The sequence below is a fragment of the Cervus canadensis genome, chromosome 8, assembly GCF_019320065.1.
Source record: "Cervus canadensis isolate Bull #8, Minnesota chromosome 8, ASM1932006v1, whole genome shotgun sequence".
NCBI lineage: Eukaryota > Metazoa > Chordata > Mammalia > Artiodactyla > Cervidae > Cervus > Cervus canadensis.
The window spans coordinates 90,552,082-90,571,275 of NC_057393.1; the positions used below are offsets into that span (position 1 = coordinate 90,552,082).

The 19,194-nt window shown below is 54.8% G+C and overlaps 2 protein-coding genes across 2 annotated transcripts in view; one reads left to right on the top strand and one right to left on the bottom strand.

The window, feature by feature from the left end:
* The window catches only part of GALNT2 (polypeptide N-acetylgalactosaminyltransferase 2), a 176,412-nt gene that overhangs the window by 124,434 nt on the left and 32,784 nt on the right, over positions 1-19,194 (bottom strand). The window lies entirely within an intron of this gene.
* LOC122446690 (Krueppel-like factor 4) lies at positions 7,803-10,098 on the top strand. Its single transcript, XM_043477176.1, has one exon. The coding sequence runs from the start codon at positions 8,402-8,404 to the stop codon at positions 9,860-9,862; it is 1,461 nt and encodes a 486-aa protein (XP_043333111.1). The 5' UTR covers positions 7,803-8,401; the 3' UTR covers positions 9,863-10,098.

A 19,194-nucleotide genomic window follows, 5' to 3' on the forward strand; every position in this document is an offset into this window, starting at 1 on the left:
TCCCCAAGCCCCATTATCACTGGGATGATGGAAGGCCCTGTGGAGCCCCCACGTGGGTACCAGGGCACATGGGACCCTGTCTGTGGTGAGTGCGGTGACAGCCCCACCCCGCAGCCCTGGAGGACCCGGTGACCATCCCTGCAAAGATGAGACACTCTGGGGAAGATGGAAAAAATCGCATCTGGGGCGGATGCTGGGTCCCACTTGTTCTCCCACTCCCAGCACAGCTGCAGAAGCTGTCAGGGGTCAGGGACCCCACAGGGGCACTGAGGTCATGGCGACGCTTTCAGAGCAGGACCCCGGCAACATCCTGTCTTCGCCTGTGAAGATGAGCCATGCTGCACACCTTGGGAGCAGCACCCATGGTGGCCACGAGGACCCCGTCCAGCAGGCTGGGGGTGCTGGCGAGCAGCACTCATGGCAGCCTCGAGGACCCCCACTGCAGCTGGTTGGGGGCGCTGGCGAGCAGCACCCATGGCGGCCACGAGGACCCCCACTGCAGCCGGCTGGGGGCGCTGGCGAGCAGCACCCATGGGGCCACGAGGACCTCCACTGCAGCCGGCTGGGGGCGCTGGCGAGCAGCACCCATGGGGCCACGAGGACCTCCACTGCAGCCGGTTGGGGGTGCTGGCGAGCAGCACCCATGGCGGCCACGAGGACCCCCACTGCAGCCGGCTGGGGGCGCTGGCGAGCAGCACCCAGGTGGCCACGAGGACCCTCACTGCAGCCGGCTGGAGGCGATGACGAGCAGATGGTGCGGCGGCTACGGTGAGGAAAGCACACAGCAAAGGTGACCATGACCCATTCTCTTCACACGCAACTTTCCAAATGAATTTTAAATCAAGCACTAAGACAGGCCTCCAAAGCAGGTGACTGGGCGAGCCACAAAGAGGACCCTGGGGCAGCTTCCGCCTGGCGCTCTTCCCAAATGAGGTGCTGCCAGCCCACAGGGAGGGGTGTACGTTTTCCAGGTCTTGTGCTGTGCAAACATCAACATCCGTCCTGAGCCGGAGACACACTGGGCACACCCACGGCCAGCCACCAGGAACAGGGGAGTCCCAGAAACGGGAGGCTGTGCGCCCACAGGAATGCAGGGCTGAGGTCTGAGGTCTCCCTCCCGAGGCCGAGGGAAGGCTGTCCTGGGCGCCGTTCACCCCCTGCTGGGTGAGCTCCTCTTCCAGCCTCAGGAGTGGGCACCAAGAGGCTACTCGTGGCCGTGAGCTGACCGGGTAGCCCATCTGAGGGTGCTCGCTCAGAGGGACCAGCAGATTTCTTCCTATCGTGGGGTGGGATTGGGGCTCTCATCCTCACCCCGATCTTCTCAAAGCATCAGCTCCATCCATCCTCCACTGCAGCCCCCTTTCCATCCAACACAGTTCCCTGTGCTGCAGGTTCCACACCTCAGCACACCCTCTCCCTCACAGCGCCCCAGGGGGCCCCAAAGCCACTGGACAGCTGACACCCTCTGGACCACACTCTTCACCAGCACAACACGGGGTACCTGCCTCCCCCATCCGGCTCTGACCGTGACCCCGGCACCCTCTCCGCCCCGGGCACCTTGCCCAGGGAGGGTCTCCTTCTCAGGGTCTCGCCTGGGCTGCCCATGGACCAGGACCATCTCGTCTCCACCCACCATCTGGGTGACACACCTCATCAGGGGAGTCTCCTCTCCAAGAGGCCTCTCGGTCAGTCCCTTTATTTATGTGCGGCCTCCACCAGGCTCCGGGCACTTGAGGAAGCCCACCCTCCCCACTGTCCAACAAGTTCTGCTCATGGAAACACGGAATTGAGGAGATAGGAGGGGAAATCAGAGCTCTGACAAAAATCCTTTCTGGAAGGGCTGGGCACATGTACTTCAATTCTAAAGAAAAGATGATATGAAGCATGACAAGAAGGTTTAAAACAAGCTTCGTTTTTCACTGAAAAGGAAACGGGAGTATCAATGTTGAAAACCCTCAGAACTTGCTCACCTTACACAAACTGGCCTGTTATCCTTTGCACCCCAGTATAATTTCTCAGTGACCAACCCCTCAGGCACAGCTCTCCTGCCACCAAAATTTGTGACCCCCACTCTCCGCTACACAACTTGGGATAGTTTCAATACTACTGATATTTCCATATGTGCAACAGACACAAAATTTAAGACATAATCTTGGCTGAAGGGCTTATAATCCAAACATAGTAAGTCAACCTTTCATCTCCCATTATTCAATCTGCCTTTAATTTAAAACTCATGGCGCTCTTAAACTCCAGCCCAGTCTGGAGTGACACTCCTCAGGGTGGGGTTTGGGGGCATCCAGCAAACTGCAGGATCTGAAAAACACAGGGACCTTCCCACAGCTGTTCTCTCTTCCTCCACGCCCCCTCCTCACCCTGTACGGCTTCCTCAGCCCCATTTCAGTTCATCTGACTTGGGAAGGGAGCCTCCACTGTGATTCTGCAATGGGGCATCACGCCTTCAGAAGCTTGGTTATCCTCTCTTGACGTCTATCGACTTTAAGCCAGCCTCAAGAAGCCTTCACTTTGAACAAGAAAAGAAAGGAAGGACGTGGTAGAGATCAGATTACGTGATGATTCAATTTTTTTCAACAAATAAAGCCAAATCTGAAGGGAGAAGGTGGTCTGCCTGGTAAAGAAGGAAACAGAGGTGGTACAGACAAGCCACGATCTTCCAGCAATCAGACCACTGAGTGCAGTAACCTGGACTTCACAGCCACACAGGTGGGTTCTGGAGGGAAAGACCATATTCCCAGACCAAATGGACCCTTACCCGCCATGAGGGGCCCTGGGGAGGGCTATGAGCGTAGGTCTCTCCTGTCCCTGCGGCCCCCATTTTGTTGCTGGATTCATGGGAAGGGCTCCAACCAAAGGCAAGTAGAAGTTCCAAGGCCCTGGGTTTTACTTCTCTGAGACCTGAAGGAATCCAGTGTGTTCAGGAATACTACAAGCACCTTCCAGTCTCTTTAACGAGAACTGCCACCCACCCCCACGAAGCACCCAGAGGCCTGAAATTAAACCTCCGTATGTGACACCTCAGCTACTTCCGGACACAGTGCAACCAGGGAGATTTTTAATCCTGTGGGCAGATTTGAGGAGAATTCCTAACTATATTTTCTTTGTTCTTTGATGACACTTAATAACATTGGTGATAAGGGGACACGCCAGCCTGTATAACCACAGCTTGGCTCAGAAGGGCGCTTCCAGTGGCAGAACAGCCCTTTCAGCCACGACCACCAGCACAGCGTCACACTGTCTTCAGAGCTGGCGTCATCCCCTCTCCCACCCTCCAAGTTTGCAGCAAAATTAAAGAGAAGAAAATAATCAAATCAATTCCAAGAAAGTACCTGTCAATAATATGACTCAATCTAACTCCATCTAAACCTATGCTGGCTGATACTGTTCACCCTGCGTAGATCTCATGACAACATCCTCCTTTCTTTTCAGATTTGAGCTGGGTACATGGTTAGTTTAAGTGCTGCTGAAGTCCGGAAGGCAGGGACCAGCATCTCAGATCACCTATAAGCCACCGTCTGCACATTTAATTACATGGCAGGAGCTGCGCTTTGGGGTCTCCAAAGTTCACCAAGTGAACAGAAGTCTAAGAATCCAACACTATGGTGTTCTCAACGTTCAGAGTGCTCGCACAGAGGTTCTGGAGTTTGGTTTCTATGTCACATTTGCTAAGGTCATTTTAAAACTGCAGATGCTGAGAAACAAACAAAGGTTATGATTATGGGGCTAAAGGAGACAAAAGGAGGCAATTAGAACATCCTATTTCTAGGATGAAGGGCATAAGGACACTTGCTGCCTTATAGGTGGTACACATCCCCCCCACCTTCCATGTCATCAGAAAGTGAGGAAGCAAAAAAGACCTCCAAAACACAAGGCAAAGATCTGTCCCAACATGGTCTCAGACAGGACGCTCCCAAATGGGTACAGAGTGAAAGACAAGATGGGACAGTGGGGAGATGGGAGAGCCTGCAGGGGCCGGGGAGGCGCCGAGGCTTGATTTTAACTGTGGGGGCAGCACACACATACCTCAGAGTCCGTACAGCTGGGCTGCGTTCAGATCCCGGTACTCTTATGCCTGTGGCGTGAGCTGCCCCCCACACAGCCCTGGGGTAGACCCTGGGCACATCCACGATGCTGCCATGACGCAAAACATTTCTGGAACTCCTTCCATGGATGGCGCCCTCAGAGCCCATAGCATAATTTTCATCCTTTAAGGCTTATTTGTTTTTTGGAAATAGCTAACAATCACTCAGAGCCAAGAGTCATGAATCAGGTGGGTGACTAAGCTTGGTAATTTCATTCATGGTCAGAAACTCACAGGGGGCTGAAAACAACCGGTGCGTATTCTCAGATGGCTTGTAACCCAGCTGCAGTGGTGATCCTGAGGGCAGTCCTCCAACCGTGCTCTGTGCAGGGATATGAGGGGGGCCCCCGCCCCAAACAGGATCTGGGAAGATCGCCCCTTCTCTGCACACACACATTCCAATGAGTCTGTGAAATCCAGCCCTCTGGTTTACAGTCATTCATGATAATCACTCCTGCACATCCCCAACTCGATGTAGCTCCTAACAAGTTGTTATTACAACTTGTTAGTTGTAATAAAGTGTGATCAAGTGTAATAAAGTTGTAATAAAGTGAGAGGACACTGCACACTTTATCGCTAAGGCAAACCAGGAAGCACAGCCCTGCAGAGATGCCAGCACGACACGGGTACAGCCAACCCCCAGCAGTGTGTGTAAACACAATGTGCATTCCACTCAGGGGGGCAGATAAATAGACACACACTGCACAGACTTACAGCTCATCCCAATCATCTTTAGTGGGTTTATCCTAAATATAGATAATAAATTCAGTGTTAATAACAGCTGAGACCTTTAAAATCCTCTGAAGGAAAACACACACCACTCCACTTTCACATCCCTCCACAATGACTGACCGGCTGCAGTTTTCTGGTTTCTCTATGATTGGAAGAAAAAATTTGCATTAAAAAGGTACAACTAAAACACATGAGATAAAATACAAACACAAACACTAATGCAGGACCTCCCTGGAACACATGCTTCTCAATATGGAAATGTGTGGATTTCACTGGGGGCGTGAGGAGTAGCTGATCTGGGAACCTCGAAGCTTGGGACTCAGATTCACTAAACCTGGATCTAACAGACAGTGGATTTTCTCAAAGGAAGGTTATGTCACGTTCTTTTCCAAGAAAAGAAACAGCTGGGATACAGCCAGCTGATCTTTCTTATAATCATGCTGCAAGTCTCTCCAGCGTGGCCCACCTCCCAGGAGACACACAGCACGAGTGATTCCAAAGGTCAGATCGCCCATCTCCGGGAGGATCAACAAGAGGATCTCCGCCCAGAACCAAGACAGACGCTGGTACTCCCCTGCAACACACACACATATGCCTCACAAACCGCCTAACCGCACATTTGTCTAAGCCTCTCTTCTTCAACCCCCACCTCAGGATTTAGGAACAGCACTAAAACTCTCATTGTCAGTGATGCAGCCAATTGGGAAACTGAGGAACAAAAGAAGGAGCGATCTAGAGAGTGAAGTTTGGCTTGCAGCAGAAGCAGAACAGGAGGGGGAATCGGGAAAATGAAGAGGAGAGGAGAGAAAGCAAAACAGAGTTGTCCAAGTGTGAAAGCCCTGCTGAGCTGCTTCCAGCACTGGGTGCCTCCCCGGCTGGGGCAGAGACAGCGCTCCTCCAGGGGGATCTGGTTCCCCTCACATCCTCACACAGAGGACCACGGCCCCAGCAGACAAAAGGGAAGAGCCAGAGCGGATGCTCAGATCCTGGGGTGGACAGGGAAGGAGCTCCATCTCATGGGACACTGGTTGCAGCTGCTGTAAGGTCGCCCCTAGATGCGGACTGAGTGGCCAGCACAACGCAGAGTCATGGAGAGCCACCTGCTCTGCACCCATCCTAGGGAGCTTCTGATAAATGTGGAGAAAGGTGAGACATCGTAGACCAAGGTTAATCAACATCGATTTATTTCAACCGTAGAGAAAAAGATGTGCCGCTACAGCCTCGTCATGTGTGATCATGTGTGATGATCAGGGGCATGGCCACTGGGAAGAAACACACCGGAGGGTGTGTGAGTATGTGCCAGAGAAAAAGGAAGGGAGGAAGGCTGAGTACAGAGCCCTGTGGAGGGAAGGGCTGAAGGAGCAGCTCTGTGTCTGGCTCTGAGCCACCAGGGCCTAATCGGCGTGTCCAGCTGGCCTGGTGATGCCAGAGAGGAGGGGTGCACAGGCTCCATTGAACACAGAACGTCGTGCACCACACAGCAAAGGTGTGGGGGCCACACAGAGGGGCCTGGCATTCCAGAGAACAAAGACTCAGGGAGACACACGGATGGGGCTCAGGCACCAGGAGGATGTGCAGCCTGGCAGCTCCAGAGACACACCCTCGGCAGGAAACACATCCTTCTCAGGAAGAGTCCTGGCACGGCTGATGTGGGCGCAGGAGTCCACAAGGAGAGCTGAGACCCAGCAACCTCATGGGCTGCTCGTGAGCAGCTCCCAGGACAGTGGATGGGGTGTGGGAAGAGATGGGCAGACCTCAATAGAACACGGGCTAAGGGGCAGGCCTGGAGAAGCTCCAACGTTCTGTGTGACAGCACCGAAATGGCCAAGAACCCAAAGGTGGGCCAACCTGATGCTGAGCGCGGACACACACATCTCAGGAAAGGACCTGAGGGCAAGAGGCTGTCACGGTCATACGGACAGTACCCAGGAGTTTCAGCCGGGGCACGGAGCACGGTGAGAAAACCCAGACACACCACTTGCTGAGAGAAGGAACCAGGCTGTCTGGGAAAAAGGCCAATTCTAGGTCTGGGCAGGACAGACACAATGTGACCCTGGAAATCTTATCATCAGCTAGCAAGCCAGGAGGATCACACCAAAAGGACCCAGGAGCCACTAAAGACTCTCCCACTGACCAAAGCTGGGACAAGTTTAACATTAGTAAGAATAATAACAGCAATACACCAAAACACAAACGTTTAAATCCCTGAGTTCATAATGATCTAAATCCAAAGCAAATACAACTCCCGCTTGGTCACCACTGACTGAAAACTCAGAAATAGAAGAGAAAGAACCCGGAAGTGTGTGGTCTTCCCCACAAGGGCAGAACCCCAAGGTGAGCAAACAGTCGGACAAGGCAGAGCTGTCCTTTCCAAAAATCCTCTAACCAGGAAGTAAGAGGGGCTGAGGAATGGGGTGTTGTAACCCAGGTATCGGGGGATGCAGGCACAGACGCCAACAGCTGCTCAACCGGAGATTCCAGCCTGAAGAACAAGACCCCTCCCACGAGGGCTGCTAGCCCACCTCTCCAAAAATCAAAATAAAACCCAAACCTGAATCTCACCGTACTTCACAGCCAACCTCTAATTTGCAGACATAAAAGAGCACCAAGGAACTGGCTAAACTCCACCCTGGGGATGCACCTGCCTAATTCAGACTGTGAAAACTGCAGGCAAAGCCCAGCCCCCTGAACAAACGCATTATGAAAACAAACCAAGAAATAAGATCAAAACACAGGAGAGATAAAAGAGGAAATTGTGACTTAAAAAAACAGACAATTAAATCATAAAGAGTGACTCTACCTGAATTCTGAATTAAGGAAAAACTATAAAATAAATTTATGACACTTATGAACTAACTGGAAATGTGAATAATAATTAAATATTTGATGTTATTAAGCAATTCGTTCATTAGGAGGTATGATCCACACCTTATTAGGTTTGTTTAAAAGTCCTTATAGAGTTCCCCGGCCTGAGAGAGCGAGCGCGGCTGCGGGCGCGCGGGGAGCAGAGGCGGTGGCGGGCGGCGGCGGCACCGGGAGCCGCCAAGTGCCCCTCCCCGCCCCTCCGGCCCCCCACCCACCCACTCACCCGCCCGCGGCCAGCGCCCATGGCCGCGCGCGCCCCGCGCAGCCCCCCGGACTCCGCGCCTCGCGCCGCCGCCCAGTCCGCAGATCCGCGCCACCGCATCCAGTCTCACCTGGCGGCGCCGCCCGCCCGCCACCCCGGCCACAGCCCCAGCGCTCACGGCGATAGCCGCGGCGACCGCGACAGCGGTGGGGGACGCTGCTGAGTCGAAGAGAGCGCATCCTGGCCACCGGACCTACTTAACTCGCCTTGCTGATTGTCTATTTTTACGAGTTTACAACTTTTCTAAGAACTTTTGTATACAAAGGAACTTTTTTTTTTTAAAGGCATCTCCCTTTTATATTTAATCCAAAGAAGAAGGATCTCGGGCAATTTGGGGTTTTGGGTTTTGGCTTCGTTTCTAATTTTTTTTTTCCTCTTCGTTGGCTTTGGGGTTCGGGTACCCCTACTGCTTCGGACTCCCGAGGACCTTTTGGGCCCCCACATTAATGAGGCAGCCACCTGGCGAGTCTGACATGGCTGTCAGCGACGCGCTGCTCCCGTCCTTCTCCACGTTCGCGTCCGGCCCGGCGGGAAGGGAGAAGACTCTGCGTCCAGCAGGTGCCCCGAACAACCGCTGGCGGGAGGAGCTCTCCCACATGAAGCGACTTCCCCCAGTGCTTCCCGGCCGCCCCTACGACCTGGCGGCCGCGACCGTGGCCACCGACCTGGAGAGTGGAGGAGTCGGCGCGGCTTGCGGCAGCAGCAACCCGGCTCTCCTGCCCCGGAGGGAGACGGAGGAGTTCAATGATCTCCTGGACCTGGACTTTATCCTCTCCAACTCGCTGTCCCATCAGGAGTCCGTGGCCGCCACGGTGTCCTCGTCGGCATCAGCCTCATCCTCGTCCTCCCCGTCGAGCAGCGGTCCAGCCAGTGCGCCCTCCACCTGCAGCTTCAGCTATCCAATCCGGGCCGGGGGCGACCCGGGCGTGGCGGCGCCGGGCGGCGCGGGCGGCGGCCTCCTCTACAGCCGGGAGTCTGCACCCCCTCCGACGGCTCCCTTCAACCTGGCGGACATCAACGATGTGAGCCCCTCCGGCGGCTTCGTGGCCGAGCTCCTGCGGCCCGAATTGGACCCAGTGTACATTCCGCCGCAGCAGCCGCAGCCGCCAGGTGGCGGGCTGATGGGCAAGTTCGTGTTGAAGGCGTCGCTGAGTGCCCCTGGCAGCGAGTACGGCAGCCCGTCGGTCATCAGTGTTAGCAAAGGCAGCCCGGACGGCAGCCACCCGGTGGTGGTAGCGCCCTACAGCGGCGGGCCGCCACGCATGTGCCCCAAGATCAAGCAGGAGGCTGTCTCTTCGTGCACCGTCGGTCGGCCCCTAGAGGCCCATTTGGGCACTGGACCTCCTCTCAGCAATGGCCACCGGCCGCCTGCGCACGACTTTCCCCTGGGGCGGCAGCTCCCCAGCAGGACTACCCCGACCCTGGGTGCGGAGGAACTGCTGAGCAGCCGGGACTGTCATCCTGCCCTGCCGCTCCCCCCGGGCTTCCATCCCCACCCCGGGCCCAACTACCCTCCCTTCCTGCCCGACCAGATGCAGCCGCAGGTCCCACCGCTCCATTACCAAGAGCTCATGCCACCCGGTTCCTGCATGCCGGAGGAGCCCAAGCCAAAGAGGGGGAGACGGTCGTGGCCCCGGAAAAGGACGGCCACTCACACTTGTGATTACGCAGGCTGCGGCAAAACCTACACGAAGAGTTCTCATCTCAAGGCACACCTGCGCACCCACACAGGTGAGAAACCTTACCACTGTGACTGGGACGGTTGTGGGTGGAAGTTTGCCCGCTCAGATGAACTGACCAGGCACTATCGCAAACACACCGGGCACCGCCCCTTCCAGTGCCAGAAGTGCGACCGGGCATTCTCGAGGTCGGACCACCTCGCCTTACATATGAAGAGGCACTTTTAAATCCCCAAACAGTGGATGTGACCCACACTGCCAGAAGAGAATTCAGTATTTTTTACCTTTCACACTGTCTTCCCGGTGAGGGGAGGAAGCCAGCTGGAAAGCACTACAACCATGGTCAAGTTCCCAACAAGTCAACTTGTGAATGGATAATCAGGAGACACAGGAAACCAAAAGACAAACTCAAAAAAAAAAAAAAACAGATGGGGTCTGTGACTGGATCTTCTATCATTCCAATTCTAAATCCAACTTGAATATATATATTCCTGGACTTACAAAACGCCAAGGGGGTGACTGGAAGTTGTGGATATCAGGGTATAAATTAGATCTGAGAGTTGGGGGGAGGGAAGACCAGAACCCCTTGAGAATTGTTTTGATGCAATATAAGCATAAAGATCACCTTGTATTCTGTTTGCCTTCTAAAAGCCATTATGACGATCTTAGAAGAAGAGGAAGAAATTCAGGTACAGAAAATGGTGTTTAATAGCCTAAACGATGGTGCTTGGTAAGTCTTGGTTCTAAAGGTACCAAATGAGGCCAAAGTTCTCAAACTGCTGCATACTTTGACAAGGAAAATCTATTTTTGTCTTCCGATCTACATTTATGACCTAAGTCAGGTAAATACACCTGGTTTACTTTAATCTTTTTATGCAGACAGTCTGTTATGCACTGTGGTTTCAGATGTGCAATAATTTGTACAATGGTTTATTCCCAAGTATGCCTTAAGCAGAACAAATGTTTTTTCTATATAGTTCCTTGCCTTAATAAATATGTAATATAAATTTAAGCAAACTTCTATTTTGTATATTTGTAAACTACAAAGTAAAAAAAATGAACATTTTGTGGAGTTTGTATTTTGCATACTCAAGGTGAGAATTAAGTTTTAAATAAACCTATAATATTTTATCTGAAAAAAAAAAAAAAAAAAAGTCCTTATATTTGAGAGATATGTAGTAAAATATTTACAGATGAAAAAAGAAATGTTTCTGGGTTCTGCTTGGAGGGGACCAGGGCGGAGGCAGGACAGACCACAGGCTGCTGGTGGCTGCAGTGGGGCAATGGGTGTGTGGGGTTCATAATACCATTCTGTCTACTTATGTGTATTTGAACTCCTCCATAATACCTTTAAAAAAAAAAAAAAAAGGCAGGCTGGGCTAAGAGCTAGGTCCTCCCAGAAAAGGTGAGATCTGGACCAAGCCCTGCAGGCTGGGGTGACATCCTTACAGAGGTGGTGGGAGCACAGGGCAACGACACAGGAGAACTGCCAGCCGGCCTGCCGCGGTCTGCACATCTGCGTCCCCAAATTCACAGGTGGAAAGCCTAACGCTGAGTATGTTAGGAGGTGGGCCTTTGGGAGGTGATCACATCATGAGCGGGGAGCCAGTGTGAATGGGACCTTACAAAGTAGGGACCCCATCCCCTCCGCCCTGCGAGGACACAGAAGTCTACATCCTGCAAGAGGACCTCACGGAAACCATCCCCTGCCGCTGGGCCTGGACTCAGCCCTCCAGCCCCCGAACCCTAAGAAATCAATGTGGGCTGCTGACCTGCTCTGCAGTGCTAGGTTACAGCACCTGGAATAGACTAAGAGACGTTCCTCACAGGACGGAAGGGGGCCACGCTGAGGCTGGGGGCGGGTGGGAGAAAACATGGTCACGGAGGGCCCTTCCTTTATGCCGTCAAGCTGGGACTCTGCAAGGGGAGACTGGCCATGTTTATGATTCAAATGTCACAGGTCAGCAGATGGAGGCCTGGTCACTTAGTGCAACTAACGCCCCTCGTCAACTGCTGGCCTGCACATTGGAGATGGTGACCCGTTCTTACTGCTATGATTAACTCCACACCACACGTACGCAGAGACTCAGAGCACAGTCCTGGGTTCTGGACCAGACAGAAAAGTGAGCTGAGGACATGTATCCCGGGTCAGGTGCACACTCCACCTCAGCAGGCCAGCTCACCACCTGACCCAGGACCACCAGCTCGGGAGATCCCTCCCTGAGGGGGTGGCCCAACCCCACTGCCAGTGTCCAGGCCGTCACGCTGCCTCATGAACCCACTCCCCATCCTCCGGCTAAGTGAGAGGGAGGGTGGGCTTACCTCAACCCCACTACCACTCAAAGATAATTGTTTTGCAGAGGTGATAACATGGAAAATGTCCATCAATTTACTAACCTCACATGCCTTCCTGAATTTCACCAGCAAACCATTCACCTGGAAAATTTCTTCACAAGTAAGAGTCTGAGGCTACCAGGTAAAGGCAGAGAAAGGGCAAGAAGGACTAAATCTCTCACTGGAATGAGAGAAAACAAAAGGTAACTCAACTAAAAACCCGATATTCAATATGGTAAGGAAGGAATCACTGAAGCCCATTTCAAACTCCTCGGATTACCAGGGATGCAGGTGTGGGGACCTCCAACTCCAGCTGAAGCCAGCTCTGAACTTAGAGACAGAGGACAAGAGCGGCTTGCCTCAGAAGGACACTGATGCCCAAGGCTTGTACACAATGGCCCCGGGCCGTCACATCAAGTGCTGCACAGACTCAGTCCTCCACCGACTGCCTCCCCGGGTGTCAGCCGCACAGCACACATCAACATTACTCTGCAAAAAAGAAACTCAGTGACCAGCCCTGCACCACGGTGAGGAGTCCCAGCGGCATGGGGAAGAGAGGCCCCAGCTCCCAAACCAGCCCACCTGCAAGGCCGGCACACCGGCCCCTCCCGCAGAAGCTCCTGGGAGAAGGTGGACGCCTACCTCATCAGGCACAAGGACTTGGACAGCACTAACCGCCTCTGAGGGGCCGAGAGGAGGACCTGAAACCCAGCACTGCGTGAGGTGGGGAAAGTGTCACGGGCACCTCCAGCTCCCAAGCCGCGTGGCGATGACCCCCTGGGCCCTTCTGCACTCAGCAAGGGATGCTGCCCATCTTCACAAGTGCTCAGCCCTTGCCCGAAGACGGTCTCCAGCTGCTCTGCGCAGGCTTTTCATCTTGGAGGAAGGGGACCCACACCCCCTCCCAGCGCTCCCGGTCAGAGGGGCTGCGCCCTTTGCCTTCAAGTATAGACTGGACACAGAGGAAGGCAGACTGGATGTTGGATGAGGCAGGGAGAAGAGACAGAGGAAGAAGCTGCACAGAGATGGCTGAGGCCCACGGGAGGGCAGGGCTCACGCTCCCGGACCCCCAGTTGGACCACCGAAGCCCCAGGCAGAGGCCCTGGTGTCCAGTGAGGGGCCTGGGTCAGGCCATCCTGCAGCTCTCAGGCTGCCTCCCACCAGAGGCAAGGTCCCATGCAGTGACCTCCTCAGTTCAGTTCAGTCACTCAGTCATGTCCAACTCTTTGCAATTCCATGGACTGTAGCACGCCAGGCTTCCCTGTCCATCACCAACTCCCAGAGTTTGCTCAAACTCATGTCCCTTGAGTCGGTGGCCTCCTGACACTCCGCTTTCAAACCCAGCAGAAAAAGGGTTGTGTGGGCATCTGTCCAGCCTGAACCATGTGGGTGCAGAGCTCCTCAGGCCAGCAGCACTGGGGGGAAGCCCCTCACTCGGGAACACACACACACACTCACACAGTCTCCTGCGGCTGTGTCTCACTTCGAGTCATCGGGGAAGCCTCGATGCCAGAAGTCCCTGGGTGGACCACGGTGACTGCGGTCCTCGTGAGTGCGTGAAGGCACCATCACCCAGGAGAGACACCTGTCTGCTGGAAGCTCCTGCCCTAGCGACAGTCCCGCCCGGGGCTGCCCGGCATGCTCCCCAAGCGCTGCCTGCTGCCAGGCGAGCCTGCCTCCTCCCAGCCCTCCCACCCCGCCTCTCGTCCCCGCACCGCCCTCACGCCCACGGACAGAAGCAAAGGACTTCAGACACTGCAGACACTGCTTCAAGCACAGACACAGCAGAGCTAGCAAGGTTGAAGAGTGGAGCTGGGACCCAACAAGGTCACCAAGGTCCATGTTGTAGCCCAGTCCGTGGTCTGTCTGCACTGTTCCCAGGCCCTAGTGCTCACATGGCTTTCTGAGGCCAGACAGCCTTCCTACTCTCAGTACCATGAGATATCACCACATCCCCAGGGTAAACTCCCTGCTCCGCTTAAAGGAGCCTTCAATAGTCTACTTAAAAAAAAAATTTATTTATTTATTTGGCTGCACCAGGTCTGCAGGGTCTTTAGTTGAGGTGTGTGGGATCGAGTTCCCTAAGCAGGGATCAAACCTGGGCCCCCTGCACTGGGAGAGTGGCGTCTTAGCCACCGGACCACCAGGGAAGTCCTTTAGTAGGCTGCTTTTACTTGTAACCAATAAGATCTTTTAAAAGAAAATACATTAAAAATCAAAGAACAAAAAAGAGGCTACGGTGTGTGAATCTGGTGACCACCGCTCAGGTGATACAGGACAAGGGCAATAAACATTTTGCTCCCGGACTTCAAGTCCCAAACTCTGGACTCTAGACACACATATAGGTACAGATACACACATACATCCTCTCCCGCACCCCGCCGCCACACACACACATATTCTCACAAGTCAGGGATGACCAGCACCTTCAACTCATCCTTCTCAGCTTCTGCTGGCTAGTGCGCTTCCGGCACTTGGGAGAGGAGAGCGCAAATCTCCCTGAGGTCGCAGGGTCTCCCAGTGCAGAGCTCGCCTGGAGGGGCAGGTCCTGTGGGTGTGGTCCTGTTCTGCATCTCTGCTCCCCGACCCACTGCAGCCCCCCACCCCCTCTCAGCTCACGCTCACACACCCCCATTCCCAGTTTCAGCTCAACCAGGAAAGTCCCTGGACAAATATGTTGGAGAAAAAAAATAAAACCCAGGAAAGCACAGCTGAGAGGGACCCTCAGAGCTCAGGCAAAGAAGCTAGAAACCAGCAGATACTGTAGAGGCCCAGCAAGAAGCCTGGTCGGAGCCACTAGGCGCCCCTGCCTCTCCCTCGCCCAGCCTCTGGGCGCCGCGGAAGCTCCCTCCTCGGACGTGGGAGCCAGAACCGAGGTGACAGTGTCCCACCCTCATGGCCAGGCTGGGCCCCCCAAGGAGCCCCACTCGAGCCACTTCAACTCCTGGCCTGTGGGACTTGAGGGCACCTGGCCCCAGAATTTGCGACTCAGACAAGGACAGCCCAGAACATCATCTGTCCCTTCTTCCCTGAAACGTGCCTCCCACACAGGAAGATGCACAAGACAGGGTGAAGGAGGCCGCCACAAAACTGAAGGCCCACAGGCGGACCACGAACTGCAAGCCGGACCCGGGGGTGGGGGGGTGGGGCGGGGCGGGGCTCTCCCCCAAGACCCCGTTTATCCTCAGTCGGGGGTATCGGCTGCCAGCAGGAGGGTGCAGGTGGGAGACATGGGTCCCCCAGCACTCGGCCCACAAGGCAACCATCCAGCAACACACGCTACACACGACTCTGCTCCACACCAGCGACCCCACTGCAGGAACCAGAAACAAGCCTGGTACATGGACAGCGACCATGTCCGAAGACCGAGAGCGGGGCAAACGGGTGAGACGAATGTGCGGGGCCTCCGGACTCTCAGGACTCATGGCCTGCTCCCCCGGTAACTGCCCCTCTCCCATCCCCTCCTCGCTGGCTGTGGGCCCTGACCCCTCTCAGGGACTCCTCCCCACTGCTCCCAGCTCTCCATCACCCTCCAGCCTCCACAGCCTCTCCTGCTGCATCCGAGGCCCCCTCCCGCAAGAGCCTCCACCCCTTGCGGCCACCCAGCCCCTGTGAACGGCACAGCTTGCCTACTTGCCACTCTGTGCCCAGGGAGGTGCTCTGGATTGCTCTTCCGAGAGATGATTTAACTCGTCATCAAATCCTTTCTACCAGGGCCTGGGAGCCAAGAAGCCAAGTTTCACGGTGTAACCCTCACTGGATTCCCAAAGACATCAAATGTCATCGGTGCACAACAGCAGGAGCAGCCTGTGGAGGCATTTGGGACAGAATTTTCAACACCCACACCCCAGGACACTTGGGCCAGAGCTTGTGGCTGGCGGAACTCTCCGCCGCCCCTTCCAAAACGAGCTCCTGGTCTCCAGTCAACACTGCCTTCCCTTTCCTGCTGCTCCAGCAGCCGCCCTTCGACCCCTGCTCTGGCCACACCCAGTGAGGACCCTCACAGGCCTCTCATCACCTTCGCACATGAAGCAGTAAGATTCTCAAGCAGTGAGAGCACTCACTGGGCCACCACCCCATGCCAGATGCAGGTGCTGGCCGTGGGAGCTCCGTGGAGAACAGGAGAGCCCCCATGCCCGTCACTGCACCTCTGCTGGGGGTGGGATCATCTGGGGAGAAATGAGTCATCAGGAAGACAGGACAGGACAGGGACGTGGGGAGCCAGCTTCCTTGTGCCTCTCCTCAGGCTCTGCAGGGTCTAGGACTTGGGGGTCTTGGAGGCCTTCGGGGGGCATCAAGAGAAACAAGAGACAGGCCCTGCACCGGGTCAGCGTCCACACTAGTGATGCCTCTGTGAGCAGCACAAGTGGCAGGTGTGTATTTCCCTCCCTTCACAAGTAAAAGAATGAAGGCTCAGAGAGGTGAACAGCTGCTGTGGGCAGGACGGCCGCACGGCATGCAGGGGGCTCGGTGGAGGCAGGTCTCCATGTGAGAAGCGGGAAGATCTACACAGGCTGCCCCAGCTCATCTCGCCACACAGCACTCCATCCAAACACCCAGGTGGGCCTGGTTATGCTTCAGGACTTCAGAGTACAAGATGCGTGCCGATGTCTGTGCGGAATTCAAGGCGAGCCCCCTGGCCCGCAGGTCGGGGAGGGGGCCGCATGGGGGAGTGAACCTGGGTCACTTGGGGCTTCCCGCCCTGCTATCCATGCCCAGGTGGAAGTTGCCCCTCACCACCATCCTTCGAGGCTGGGGTCTAATTTTGTTGACAGACAGTGTGTCCTCAACTTACAAACTTCTGGGGTGGAAAATAAATGGGCCAATGACTATGGCAGGGAAAAGTAATCAAGTATCATAAGAGATGCAGGAAGCAGGCCTGGCTGTAGCAGAGGGGTGATCTGTTTACGACAATGGTTCTTAACCTTGCCTGCTGATGCCTGCCCCCTGCCTCCAAGAGACTGAGCCTGAAACAGGGCTGCCCATGCCCAGGTATCAGCCGTGCACAGAACAAGCCTCCAGGTCACTCCCTGCTCCTCACAGTGGACATGGGCTCGGCACGGCGGACAGTTCTGCTGCACCTCCCACAGAGCCCAGCACAGACTCTGAATAAACACTGGCTGGTTTCTGATGATTCCAGATGAACGATCCCCTCATCAAATGCACATCCCTAAAAGGAAGAACAGCCTTCATAAGCAGGGTCCATTTATATTTCTATCACTAACCATTTAGTGTCAGAGCTGGGTGGCTTCCACCTGCCCCATTTCACCAGGGTCTCCAATTATCTGCAGATCTAACCTTGATAGATGTTGGGACTTCATAATGTGGCAGCCTCAGTCTTGCCTAAATAGTAACCATGCCATAAAATACACAGGGGAGCCAGCCCTGGCTGGGCCAGAGAATGCAGGAGCTGTTGGTGATCCCAGACACAGACAGATGTCAGAGGGACTGACCATACAAACCTGGGCATGTGGCAGGGCTGCCGTCCATGGGCCTGGCGGTCCTACAGGACACTCGGGGCCCTGCCCCAGTCCCCAAGGGCTGGGGGTGCACAGCACCCACCTGCTCCTCCTTCCCAGCCCCACTTACCAGTTCACAGCAGTGAGAACATCAAAGTATACTCAGCAATAGTCAGCTTGCCCACTGCTCTCTTCAAACATCTCATGAAACATCTCGCCAAAATTCACCCTCCTTAAGCACCTAGGTTCTCTTATAGGTCTTCTGTCCTCACCTCTCTTAGGGAGACAGGCATCTCAGGGAAGGCCCATCCGCAGGGTGAGAGATCAATGCAGTGGGGTGAATCTGCACATTTTTCATAAGATAGGGTAAAAGAAAAAAGGAGATTCAGCACATCCAGAAAGGGTAAGAGTGGGTGGATGGATAGATAGATTTCACCTTCAGAACAATTAGAAAACCTCTTCCTAGATCATCTTATTTTGAGCTCACTTATACGTTTGAGCAGAACTGCTCTTTTAGGATCATTCGCATTGCTGCACGGGTGGACGATCTCTGGTGGCCTTGAGTGGGAGCTCTTGGGAGCAGTGAGCCTACCTGTTCCTGCTGCCTCCACCCTAAGTCAGCGCCCTGCCCTACGCAGTCTGCTGGACCCTCTGGGTGAGCTTGTCCAGACCTCAGCACCTCTCACAGCACTCTACAGTTTATACAGAGGACATCTGTCCACACTTGCGTGAGGAATGGGAGGAAACACACCGGGAGCCGAGTCCAGGACCCCAGGTTCCCACACAACCACCTCCAAGAGGCAGCCTCAGCCCCAGGAGCTACTGGGTGCTGCTTCCCTGTTCCTCAGGCTCTGGTTCTGATTTTTAATGTCTCAAGTCTACTGAACACCTTCTAGGAAGATTTGTTTTAATTACTCACGTAAACCACCCTCCAAAACTCCTGCTCCTGCAGAGATACATAAAGCACTTTTAGTCATCGAAAACCTACTTGGAAGTTTAAAGAGCCCCATTACTCGCTTTTCTTTAATCAAGGGCTTAAACCACACACACACTCGGTCTATGAGAAAAGTACGACTCGCATTTCCTTGAGCGATCCCTCTCCACCTGTCAAGGGCGGCCGGGCCCCCAACAAGGAGAAGGCAACTCATGGCACCCGTCGGTCAGCCTCCGAGCCCCAGCCATTTCCCACCGTCACCCGTGAGCAGCCTCCCTGTGTGTCTGAGACCTCGCATCCTGCTGACAGGATGCCACCGTCCGGAGGAACGCTGGGCAGCCTGCCTTCCGGGTTCTACCGTCAAGCTTCTGGACCCGCTGCTGTGGTTTAGCTCTGAGCACGGGGCCCAGGGCTCAGATCACCCGCCCGTCAGGGTGAACCGGCACCGCTGCGATGTGCCCACCACGCGCCTCAAGACCACCTCTGCTTCATCACTGAAAAGACTGCCTCTTCCAGGCGTTATGGAGCACCTGTGAGGGCGGAAGTGAGCGTGTGCCCCCCAGGGCTGTCCCGGGGCAGCAGTGTGTACGGCCCGCCTGCTGACCGAGGACTTGGCACAGAAGAAACCAGCAGCAGGAGTATGAGCGAATGCACAGGAAATGCTCACCCATCACTCATCCCGAGGACACCATCCTGTCCCACCTCGACCCCCACGAATCTCTGATGTCAAGTGAAATGAACAGGCACTAAAGCCAAACACAAAACAGAAAGCCTGAAGCATCTCCAGGAGTGGGTGGGTTTGGAAGCACTGGCCAAACTGACCAGTGGCTTCA